At 27.4% G+C, this 12270-nt stretch overlaps 3 protein-coding genes across 6 annotated transcripts; 1 reads left to right on the top strand and 2 right to left on the bottom strand.

Moving 5' to 3' along the window:
* Positions 1–11: 11 nt before the first annotated feature.
* Positions 12–1028, bottom strand: LOC143144748 (uncharacterized). The gene is made up of 3 exons (XM_076307493.1): positions 706–1028; positions 243–421; positions 12–152 (listed from the first exon to the last, which is right to left on the bottom strand). Exons 1-3 carry the CDS (start codon positions 923–925, stop codon positions 42–44), a joined length of 510 nt encoding a protein of 169 aa, XP_076163608.1. The 5' UTR covers positions 926–1028; the 3' UTR covers positions 12–41.
* Positions 1029–3764: 2736 nt separating this feature from the next.
* Positions 3765–6740, bottom strand: LOC143144483 (ras-related C3 botulinum toxin substrate 1). The gene is made up of 3 exons (XM_076306931.1): positions 5733–6740; positions 4842–5053; positions 3765–4738 (listed from the first exon to the last, which is right to left on the bottom strand). The coding sequence occupies exons 1-3, from the start codon at positions 6109–6111 to the stop codon at positions 4439–4441; spliced, it is 891 nt and encodes a 296-aa protein (XP_076163046.1). The 5' UTR covers positions 6112–6740; the 3' UTR covers positions 3765–4438.
* Positions 5797–11575, top strand: Pisd (phosphatidylserine decarboxylase). 4 transcript variants are annotated; one of them, XM_076306927.1, is made up of 8 exons: positions 5797–6061; positions 6194–6379; positions 6731–6947; positions 9198–9330; positions 9395–9662; positions 9809–10042; positions 10120–10411; positions 10533–11575. In XM_076306927.1, the coding sequence occupies exons 4-8, from the start codon at positions 9290–9292 to the stop codon at positions 10940–10942; spliced, it is 1245 nt and encodes a 414-aa protein (XP_076163042.1). In that variant the 5' UTR covers positions 5797–6061; positions 6194–6379; positions 6731–6947; positions 9198–9289; the 3' UTR covers positions 10943–11575. The 4 variants fall into 4 exon arrangements, with proteins under 4 accessions (XP_076163042.1, XP_076163043.1, XP_076163044.1 ...); XM_076306928.1 differs by lacking the exon at positions 6731–6947; XM_076306929.1 differs by having other exon boundaries at positions 5797–6947.
* The last annotated feature ends 695 nt before the right edge of the window (positions 11576–12270 follow it).

Here is a 12270-nt window from a genome sequence, read left to right as displayed (position 1 = left end):
GATAAGTTACTACTTTGTTCTTTTGATCAATGAATTTAAATTTACTTATTGGTTAATGATTTTTCTATAATTTCCTCACTTTGTTCAGTTTCAGTAACTACTTGAAGAACATCTGCTTTTAAAAGATGAACTAATTCACTAGAAGTTAATGCCTAAAAGAAGATAAATATTTTATATGATCATATTAATACAAAAATATTTTAAAAGTAAATAAATTATAAATTATTTATGTCTAGAATTACTTGTAAATGTGGCGCTATATGTCTTATCAAAGGATTTGAAGCTAGTTCTACCTCCTCTTCTGTTTCTAGTCTACAACCAGAAGTTATTAAGCGAGCAATATAATCTTCTTTTGCTACTGCTAAAGATGTTACAAGATCTTTCTTTGATGTTCTTTTCTCAAGATTTTTAAGCCTGGAATCTGTAATATATTTATTTAATATACATTTATTTAAATTTGCACATGATCTTTTTATTAAACAAATTATAAATTTTTATAGCTATTATTATATAACTTTATCATTACATTGCAACAAAATTTTATTTCTAAACAACTGAGGAATTCATTTAATTTTTACTTAATAATAGAATATATTTGAAATGAAATAAAGTACTATATTTAAAAATATTCGTATGGAAGTGAAGGTTAATATATTTATTTTGTGTAGTTTTTAAAAATACAATTAGAAAATAGTTGTTACTTACAAAGTTTTTCCAAGTATTCCTCCGAATCGGCAAGTTTCATATGTTCCGATTTATATTCTACAAAAGAATCTTCAAAATGATTATTACATATGTTGTCTTTAATTTCTGGTGCAACTATCCCGCACCATGGATCAGTAATGTCTGTTTTCATGTTTAACGTGTTTATGGTATTTGTAGTTTTTTTTTGTCTGACGCAACACAGTTTACTTTTATTTCTCATGTAGTGGAATATTACGTACTTTTAATCGGCGTAGTTTATTCATGAACTTTCAATGGAAGTTTTTCTGTTGGCAAATGTTACCTACCTTTACTGACATCGATTTAGATTCGGAAGCGTAAAACTTATATTCGTTAGGGTTTAATAATAGTCAAATGTGCTCTGTATGTACAATACTGTTTAATAAATATAAGTATGTAAGAATTCCCCATTTTGCAAATCGTATATTTCTATAAACTGTATTTCTAAGAAACAGTTTATGTAACATTTTTATAATAATTAAATGTATATATAGTGTTAGCTAACTAAAGCCAGACATACGAAAATTGAACAATTTTATGTAAATTTATACAATTGCATACAATCGAGAAAATTAAATATTGTTGATTTCAAAATAATTGAAATTTCAATTATTAAACAAAATATTTGAATACTATAAATATCATAGAAAGAATAAATTATTAATACTGTAAAAATGAATAAAGTTGAAGTAACTCTTACATTTTTATACTTTATAATTGGAAAATTAAATGAATTAAATATTAACTTAATTGTTACATAAACAGTGACACTTGAATTCTTGCATAATATAAGAATTATTGCTTGTGATAACAATAATCTGCTAGCAGTATCATAATTACTACAGTTAATTATAATAACACTATAAATTATCAAAAGTATAGAAAAGCTTTTAATGAATAATTTATTATTGGCATACAAATTTTTATACTCCATACAATAAAGAACAGTTAACACAAATTTGATATGGTTAAAAACCATAGAGCAGCATGGAAAAATTTTTATAAAAATATTGTTTACTTTATTACATAGTATAAGCAACTGTTAATACCATTTATTACAACATTGAGACACCATTTCAGTCTAAAATATTATACCTACTTATGCATAGCATGTATGCTGGGCTCTTTTTAAATACCATGTCAGTATAGTAGTATGGTGTATGATATGACTTTATATACAATGAATATTGTTAAGAGTTTATTGCAAAACTGTATCAGTGTGTGAGAAATAACAATATTGTCCAGATAATATTAATGAGTAACGTGAAGTATCTTTGTTCTTTTTTTTTCTTATAATACATATTACAACACAAATTTGCATATACTTGAATCTGCAATAAATACATATCTTGGAAAAATTTCAAAACGTTTAGTTATAACCATAATAATTTTTTAATTTCAAAATTTTGTAGATGTAGAATGAAAATAAATGATACAAAAAACTTTATTTTTAAAACATGGTAACTGCAAGCTACTTGCACTTTAATATAACTGAGATAATTTAGTCTTTTGAAAATGCACAAAAATTATGCATTACAATTGAAATAGTCTACATATTTCTTAATGTAAACAAAATTATATAATCATTATACCTAAATACAAACATTCATTGTGCGCACAGATTACTTTTCTTTTGTTTAAAGCGTATATTCAATTTGTAACATTAATATCAAAAGTCCAGGAACATTGGTCCTACTAGTAGTATCATGAAAAGATTTGTAATCTAATCTATTATAACAATCAATCTTATGTACTTAAACTCATACAGAGTCTGTCAAACTGTCTGTAATAATAGTTTAAAATGTACGTCTAGTGCAATATGCATCTACAAAATATATAAATTATTTTTTTCTAAAATGTAATATAATTGAACATGCAATTTTTATGTTTAATTATATTAAATTATTTTAAAATGTATAGATTTGAGCAAAAAATATGTTCAACTTTTAACATATCAATGATGTTGAATTGAAAAAGATAAAAATTGTCTTACAAGAAACATTGAGATAGTTTTTGAAATATTTTGTCAAACTTTGAAAGTATGTTATACTATTTGTAAGAATATTTTTCGTATTTTAATGCTCTAGATTTTTCATTTTAAGATAAGTTAAACAATTTGGTAAAGAAAAATCATTTCCTAATTTATAAGATTTTAATTGCAGATTGTTATACAATTTAGGATAATTTAGGAATGCTTTAAAGAATTAGTCAGAACTTATGGATGCTAGTGTAAATACTTTTTCTAATATAAAACTTTGAATTTCCAAAGTTCAATAAAAAATTGTAGAACACCTTGTTTTATATATTGTTTTAAACTAATTGTAAAAATTACTTTGAAGTATTTATAAAGATGTAAACAGAATAAGGTGATGCATTACAAGATAATTTTTTTATTGCTTTTAATTTGAAGTTCCTAGTCTTTATTCTTTCTCTCTTTATCATTATTTTAATTTTATCATTTCAAAAAGGAAACCACGACAATAAAAAAATCCAAATTTTGTATTTACTAGATACAAGTCCATTTAAAGTTTAAGTCATATAATTTATGATACAATTTAATCTTTGAAATTGTGTTAAATGGGAGCAAATTTAAGACTTAACTGTCTTGTATATTCTTATGCTTTGTGTACAAAAATGACAGAACTTGAACAAATTTAAGTTTTATAATCACAATGCTTATTAATATTTTCAACAATAATTTCTTCCAATACTCTATGAAAATCTGTTGCTTTCATAATCATATTCTATTTCCAAACACTGTATTGTTGTAAATAGATAGGTTATTTATGCAGATATTGTGCATATTATATAAAAATGTGTTACTAAACAATTGATTTGATTTATATGCATAATAACAATGCAATGATACAATTTTAATGTGATGTATATGTAACCCTTCTGTACTTTATCTTTTTTAAATAGAAATAAGTATTTACATCTTATTTTCAGATAGTAGATCATACTTTTTAGCATGTTAAATATTCAGTGAATAATAAATAACATAGATTTTAGTTTTTATAAACAATTATGAATGAGACTGCAAAGGGTTAACACTTCAAAAATTTGTATCTGTTACATTAGAATTTTTATCTTACATAAACCCCTCGCAATATGAAAAAATACGGGATTAAATATTGTTTATGTAATGTAATATTAATAATAACGCGATAGTAATACATTTTTAAATTCTAGAATTAATGATCTTATAGATAAAGGAAAAATCACAACCGGCAAGTAGCCAATTACATTCTAGTAACAAAAATATGTTTAATGTTATAATAAATTATGCCATATCTGGCTTCAGGAAGTTTATGAACGGCATACAACCTAGCTATCAGAATGTAAAATCCTTTAAGTCTGTAGGAAAAATAGAGAAATTATATTCTACGTCTTCTATAAAGTATGTAGTATTAATTTCTTAATGAAAAAATGTATGTGTAAGATACTACTCAATTAAAAAAAATCATTTACTTATTTTTATATAATGATGTAAAGTTCATTGAAAGTTAAAATTTTTTATATTACTGTTTAAATATTGAAAAATGTATTTGTTAATGTAATAATTAAAATAATTATAATACTACAAACATCTTTTATCGATTAATGAAATTGAATTGCAAAAATAGATGAAATATTAATAAGATTTAAGAAATTCCGATAACAAAGTAGCCGCACTTGATCACAGAGGACATTCTAGAGAGTCTAATAATTATATTTATGTACCACTTGAAGGCCTTTCCCAACAACATAACCATCTGCGCCATAATGGTAAAGGTTTTCTGCGTCTATATAATAAACTAGCACCACCTCGTCTTGTGTTAAGAGCACTAACTATTGCTTGATCAAATGCCTCTTTAAGGTCATGTTGAGTCAATGCAGATGTCTCTACGTAACTTACAGCGCCTACTCTTTGAGCCAATTGGTGACCTTGGGTAGTTGTAATTGGTGTTTGGCCATATCTTGCTAATTGTAATGTAAGATGTACATCTGACCTTAAGTCACTCTTTGTGCCTACCTGAAATCACCATTGTCATTGCTTCAACCTACGTTATTATGTATGTAACTTAGTGATGTTTAATTTCCTTGAAATTTTGCAATAACTGTCAAAAATAAATTACCAAAATAATGGGTGCATTTGGACAATATTTTCGTATTTCATTTATCCAACGAGATGTTACACTATGATAAGAAGAAGGGCATACAACACTGAAGCAGACTAAGAACACATCTGTTTCTGGATAACATAATGACCGTAAAGGATCAAAGTCATCTTGTCCTGCTGTATCGCATAGCTGAATATTTACTGGTTGACCATCAACATTAACAACCACTGCAATACATTGAAATGATATTATGTAAAGTTTATTTCTATACATTATTTGAATATATTAACATATATTACTTAATTTAAAGTAATGCACAATTATAAATACAAATTATATACAGATTTACCGTATTTTATTATTGAGTTATACTTCTTTTTCATACTTTATAAATTTAATAGAATTATCATACTTTCTATATTCTTCTTTGTAAAAAATAAATTAGATAAGATTATATGGATAACAGGAAAAAGCTTATTCATAATATATTAGGTTTTGTATGCAATAAAATATTCAGAACAAAGTAGAATACGAGTATAAAGATCTAATATTATTCTAATAAAATAAAATTGTTAATAAATAATGTTATAATTAATTAAAAATTTTTATAAAATAAAATGATAAGAACAAATACTACTGATACATTTTACTGCATATGTTTGTGTAATTTTATGTCTATATTAAAATATGTAAATAAAATTAATAATCAGTAGTTAAAAAAATTTTAATTGTATAGATATTGCTCCGTTTCTCATTATAAAAAAATAAATAATACAATTAAAAACAATCACACTGAATTCCATTCATAAATGACTATCGAATAAAACTCACCGTTGTTACCACTTCAAACTAAATTTATCACTGTCCGGAATTGAACTTATTATTAGTATTAAATATTACACTAACCATTATAATTATCAAAAGCAGTGGGTACGTATTCCCCAGAGAAATCGTTTGTTGAATAAGAAACAACGAGGCTGGTCTTTCCAACAGCACCATCACCTACTAGAACGACTTTGATTCTTCTATCGAGTGGAATACCACTGTGTTCCGTACTACTACCGTTTGAATTTTGATTCTGTGCCGTACATGTCGTTCGTTTCACTTGCATTTGCATCGTTTGCCTATTCTTCAGAAGGGGTTTCGTCCAATTCGTATGGGACGACGGCGGCATTATTTCGCTGTTTATTTTACCACAGCTTCGAGCTTTCATATGTATATCACCGAAAAATATCGTATGTATAACCTCTACTTGTTTTACGGAAAACGATGCAATCAATTGCATCTATCGCGATATGTTCTTCCTCAAAATCGTCATTTCTCTTTTCCCCTGCTGACACTTGTGGCTCTTATAATCGCGGATTAAGTTTCAGACACGATACTTTCAATACGCCCTGTCAGGTACTGTGTGCATCGCTCGAAAACAATGGGGGAACGTATGTATACCGTCCAGGAAAGATGAAAAAAGAAAAAAAGGAAACTGATCCACCTGCCGCAACGCGGAGCCACCTGTTATTACGCTTTTCTTGCGGCGATCACAACCGGTGGCACAGGTATGTACACACAGTGGTTGTATTAAATCGGTTTCAACCTTGATCCTTTGTTTTTGTTTTGAGCAAATATTTTGTGTTTTAATACGATATAATGTTGATGATTAATTAGTTACAGTATAATTGATATTGTACAATTGAAGTTCTTTGTTAATCGATGTAATTAAAGATGCATTGAGTCTGTAATTAATGATACGATCGGTTCAAATAATTCTGTCTATACTAATACAAACGCGCGGAACTCAACGAGTTTGATAATGCACATTCCACCAATCGGAAGTCGAAACGCGTCTAAGTGCTTTTCATGCACCTGTAGTAGTATTGACAGGTTCGTTTGAATCCATTTATACACAGGTAGCTTCAGCAGATGTGAAAGAAATTTCGAGACAATTTTCGGTAGTCACGTATAAACATACACGCACACACCCTACAGCCATTAATAAGATAATAGACTTTTAACATAAATTTGTACAATTTTTACACTGGAAAAGTTACTATAATCTTTCTGAACATATTATAAAAAGATATAAACTCTTTTACAAAGAATGAAAGGGAAATTTGTGTACATATGGTAAGTTTGTAGATTTTTAAAAATATTATATATACATATATTCGGTAAAATATTCAAAATAAAAAGTTAACAACTAGACTAAGTATTATTGGACTGTTTGGAAAGTCATTTCGTTTTTTTTGGCGAAAGTAAAACAAGATTTTTTTAGAGTATATAAACATTTTATTAAATTATATATTCTCCATTTTGGTCCAATACCTTTTGCCATTTTTCGGGCAGGAGATTGATTCCACGCTCGTAAAACTTTTGATCTTTGCTGGCAAAAAACTGGTCCAAGTGATATTTGACGTCCTGATTTGAAGTGAAGGTCTTCTCGTCCAAAAAATTTTGCAGAGACTGGAACAAATAATAGTCCGAAGGTGCCAAATCTGGAGAATATGGTGGGTGTGGTAGTACATCCCATTCAAGTTGTAAAAGCTTTTGGCGAGTTATTAAACTTGTATAAGGGCTTGCATTAGCATGGTGGAACACTATACCTTTTTTATTGATCAATTCTGGCCTTTTCTGTTTGAGTGAATCATTCAATTTGTCCAGTTGATCACAGTACTCTTCAGAATTAATCGTGGTATTGTCCAATAGAAGCTCAAAAAAAACGATCCCCTTGAAATCCCACCAAACAGATAGCATAACCTTTTTTTGGTGAATATCAACCTTCGAAGTGGTTTGAGTTGGTTCATCTTTTTTACTCCATGATCTCTTGCGCTTAACATTTTTGTAAACAACCCATTTCTTGTCGCCAGTAATGATTCGCTTCAGAAATGGATCATTTTTTTGACGTTTGAGAAGCAAATCACAGTCGTTAATGCGACAAAGCAAATTTCGTTCTGTAAGAACATGTGGAACCCATATGTCAAGTTTTGAAATTAAGCCAAGACGTTTCACGTGATCATGAACGGTCGAATTCGACAAATTTAACCTCTCAGCAATCTCATGAGTTGTTATTCGGCGGTTTGCATCTATCAATGCCTTTATTATGTCTTCATCGGCTTCAACGGGCCTTCCAGAACGTGGTGCATCTTCAACATCGAAATTGCCGGAACGAAATTTTGCAAACCAATTTTGGCATTGTCGTTCGGTCAATACATCTTCTCCATAGACATAACATAATTTTTGCCTTGCTTGAACTGCATTTTTACCTTTTCGATAGTAAAAGAGTAAAATATGCCGAAAATGCTGCTTTCGATTTTCCATCTTTGATAGGGCACCAAACAAAAACTATTGCAAAGAATCAAACAAAATTTTTAACAAACAAGCCTTACTATATCAGCTGTCAAAATATATAATGATTATGCGGCTTAAGTGTGAAGTTAGCTGTGAAAAAATATAAATAGGACCTCTGTTGGGAACAAACGAAATTACTTTCCAAACAACCCAATATGTGTATATTTATATTCAGATACAACATGAACTATTTTTCATGTAAGTTATAGAAGCATTTTGAAACATATGAGCGTAATAGGTAAAAGTTAATGAAAATAAATATTGTAATTTGTCGTATGGTCAATATGAAATAAATACATTGAAATAATATTGTATTTCTTAATTTTTTATTCTATCGACCAGTTATCATAAGTATATCTTCTTATCTATCTTATATATTTTTTTAATATAATAACAATTTACATAAAATTTAAACAATATATTTTAATATAACAACTTACAATTTACTTTCTGATATATTTGTAAATTGAAAATTTTAATAAAATATTTATTTACGAAAATATGATGTATGTATAATGTAATATAAGTAAATAAAATGCTAATATTAGATGCTAAACGATAATATTGAAAATGATTTAGTTGCATGTACAAATATTAAAAATTTTATATTTATATGAAATATATTTTAAAAGCAATAATGTAAAATGTATTTTACCGTTCAATTATTTTCTAACTTTCTCACTAGATGGCGACTATTGAACAAGTAGTATTAATATTTTGTACATATATACATGATTTTCATATTGAATCTGGTTTATAACAGTTCATAAAACCTTTTGTTCTATCTTATTTTCTTTGTTTTTAATTTTTGTAGCTATTGATAAAACATAATGTATATATAAGAAATGTATATATATATATACTTAATGCAAGTACGTATAAAAATAAAGACTATAAATAATGTAATACGATTCTTATAATGTAAAGTTTACAATAATTAATAATTTAAGTTGCTTACGATAGGTATGTTTAAAATGCTTTAAATATTGTATCTTTGAAATTAATGTTGTGTATACAAATTTTTTATAGGTATTAATGTACAATTTAAAGTAACCTAAAAGCAGAGGAAAATTATAAGAAGATTTTAAACATATTTTTTTTTATAAGATTTACTATTTAAGATGACTACTTATAAAATTTCGAAATTTATTCAACATGTCAGGTTTGTGTTTTTATTATCAATGTTAGGATATTTTCCATTAACTAAAATAATTAATGCATTTTAGAAAGAACTCTTACGAATGTTGTACAGATATGTATACAAAAGGATTTTTCAAGATTTCAATAAAACGAAAATTCTCAAGGAAACATGCTGCAAATACAAATACAACACAACATAAAGTTAATCCATGGTTTTCATTTATAAAATGGGAATGGAGCATTCCTACTGGAGTTGGAATATCATTGCTAGCAATATTGCAATGGAGGCATTTGAAAAAGTATCCTTATAAAACAGAAGACAGTAATGTGTACAAACCGATAAATCTTTTTGTGGTATATTTTTTTAATATAATAACAATTTACATAAAATTTAAACAATATATTTTAGCATGACAATTTACAAGTAATGTAAGCAGCAAAACTGTATAATTCTAATTTAATATACTTTATAAATTAATATATTTAAATTTTTCATACAGGTAAAATGTTATTATTACCTGCCACTTCGAATAATAAGTAGAATTTGGGGCTGGATAGCAAGTTTAGAGTTACCAGTTGTTTTGAGACCAACATTATATGGATTTTATGCTAAAACTTTTGATGCTAATTTAGATGAAATTGATGTTGATTTGTCATATTTTCCAAGCCTTGTTGATTTTTTTGTTAGACCTCTTAAACCTAATGCAAGACCTATTGATTATAAATCAAGTATAGTACGTATATACTATTTGAATAGTGAGCAAATGAAGACTGTAAATATAAGTGATATTTATGCATAAATTGATTATAGGTTTCACCCTCTGATGGAACTGTATTACATTTTGGACCTGTAACATCGTGTCGTGTTGAACAAGTGAAGGGTGTGACTTACAATCTTAGGCATTTCTTAGGCGATATACCTACATCTCTCTCTGATCATCCATTAAAATTTACAAAAGAAGACGACGATGCTTATGTAAAGTCTCTTTTGAAAAATCCACTAAATGAACTTTATCAATTAACAGTTTATCTAGCACCAGGAGATTATCACAGATTTCATAGTTCAACCGATTGGGAAATAGAATTTCGCAGGCACTTTCAAGGTATATTCTACTTTTATTTCCCTCTACAAATACATCTTATATTTTCAATTATAAATTTTTAATTCATAATTTCATACATGCAAGAATTGTTGGTTTAAAATTGTATTATTTTTTTTTTTAGGAAAATTATTGAGTGTCAATCCAAAAATAGCTCAATATTTACCAGATCTATTCTCATTAAACGAACGTGTGGTGTATATTGGAAAGTGGATTGGTGGTTTTATGGCTTATGCTGCTGTTGGGGCCACAAATGTAGGTTCTATAAAAGTTTACTGTGATAAAGATCTACAAACAAATACCATTAAGTGGCCTGAAATGAAACACTGGAAAGATGCTAATTTAGGATGTGCACGAATCAGTAAGGGTGAATTATTTGGTGAATTTAGAATGGGATCTACCGTTGTGTTGCTATTCGAAGGTCCAAAAGACTTTAAATTTTGCATCAAAATTGGACAAACAATAAAAATGGGTCAAGCTTTAACCGAGTGTGCTATTGGGACTGAAGAAAACGAAAATAAACATTCGTTATGACAATTAATAACTCTTGTTGCGCTCGATTGGAGATACATTTGGAAAATAGACACTTAATTCTTGGAAAGTAATTCACTGATCGTATTTGGTAACAATAAAATTTATAAAAAACTTATCCTTGACAGTATTGTTGTTACTGTAAATACGACTTTGATACGAACATGATTTGAACAAGAAGTAAAGTGAAAATTTCAAATAAATTACTAAAGTTTAAAAAATTTGAATGCTTTGTAACTTTTACAAATTTTCTAAATGTAAAGAAAGTAATAACATCACCATAGATAATTATCACTTAATGTTTGAAGAATAAAAATTATTTTTATTAGGTTTCCATTCGTTACACTCTTAAGGTTTTTATATGTTAGAAATAATTTGATATTACTGCCTCAAAAAAAGCATCAAAAAGGTTGCAATTGACAACCATGATTACTAGTTGTGACATTTGTCTATGTATAAATGTTTGATCTGCGTTGAGGTGATTCATTGCAAACATGTATTAAAAATGTAATCTTATAATGTACATTAATTTGTATGTATATAGAAGCAAATTCTTTAAACTTTGCAAAATGATTTTGTATACGAATCTGACATTGTGAGATGAAGGAAAAGAAATAAATCGTATTTGTGCTAAAACGATTTCAACAATTATTGTCTTAATTCCCTTACTACACTACACATTCTTTAAAAGCTTTTTAAAAGAATAAAAATAAAAATCATAATAAATATAAACACAATAAATAATAGGCATTAACAATATTTCTAAATTATAGTGGAAGTGTCGATTTAAATAAAAACTTTCTTCTTTTCATTTAGTCCGTAAATTCTTTTACTCGGTTTAGGTGTTTACAAGCCTTTAAAAGTGTTTAGAAACCCTTCAGTATTGGTGTACTATAGTCGTCGAAAAAGTAAGTGTTCATGAAATGCAGTTTCAATACTTTTAATCAATTTACCATAAATATAAAAGGTTTCCTATTTTAGAAGATAATCGTTAAGCAATAGAACTAGTTTTATATTACCAACCGATCGTATTAATCTAAATAGTTGGAAAACTCGACAGACTACTCAGGATATAAGTGCTACCTATCCTGTAACATTATACGTTTCATACGATTAAATTATTGCAAATAAATATATTTGTAAATGTCTTAAAATACATTAACACATTAGATATTTAATAATCAGAATTAGCACGATTCAAATTGCTTAAAGAACAAAAAAATAATATATGTTAATTGCTTTTACAGTTCACTTGTTTTAGTACCAGTTTTAACTTAAAGTCATAGCGATGTGTTTCATTTTTTCTTTTGAAATATTTGTGACGCGTTCCT

Source organism: Ptiloglossa arizonensis, chromosome 3 (genome assembly GCF_051014685.1).
Source record: "Ptiloglossa arizonensis isolate GNS036 chromosome 3, iyPtiAriz1_principal, whole genome shotgun sequence".
Taxonomy (NCBI): Eukaryota; Metazoa; Arthropoda; class Insecta; order Hymenoptera; family Colletidae; genus Ptiloglossa; species Ptiloglossa arizonensis.
This window is presented reverse-complemented; position numbering and strand designations above follow the sequence as displayed.

Coding starts and splice junctions, on each gene's coding strand:
- Pisd (XM_076306928.1), top strand. CDS start 9,290: ATGACTACTTATAAAATTTCGAAATTTATTCAACATGTCAG. Junction 9,663..9,808: donor AACCGATAAATCTTTTTGTG/GTATATTTTTTT, acceptor TTTTTCATACAG/GTAAAATGTTATTATTACCT. Junction 10,412..10,532: donor ATTTCGCAGGCACTTTCAAG/GTATATTCTACT, acceptor TTTTTTTTTTAG/GAAAATTATTGAGTGTCAAT.
- LOC143144748 (XM_076307493.1), bottom strand. CDS start 925: ATGAGAAATAAAAGTAAACTGTGTTGCGTCAGACAAAAAAAAACTACA. Junction 422..705: donor GGAATACTTGGAAAAACTTT/GTAAGTAACAAC, acceptor AATATATTACAG/ATTCCAGGCTTAAAAATCTT. Junction 153..242: donor ATATAGCGCCACATTTACAA/GTAATTCTAGAC, acceptor ATCTTCTTTTAG/GCATTAACTTCTAGTGAATT.
- LOC143144483 (XM_076306931.1), bottom strand. CDS start 6,111: ATGCAATTGATTGCATCGTTTTCCGTAAAACAAGTAGAGGTTATACAT. Junction 5,054..5,732: donor TGCTTTTGATAATTATAATG/GTTAGTGTAATA, acceptor AATGTATTGCAG/TGGTTGTTAATGTTGATGGT. Junction 4,739..4,841: donor CAAATGCACCCATTATTTTG/GTAATTTATTTT, acceptor TGGTGATTTCAG/GTAGGCACAAAGAGTGACTT.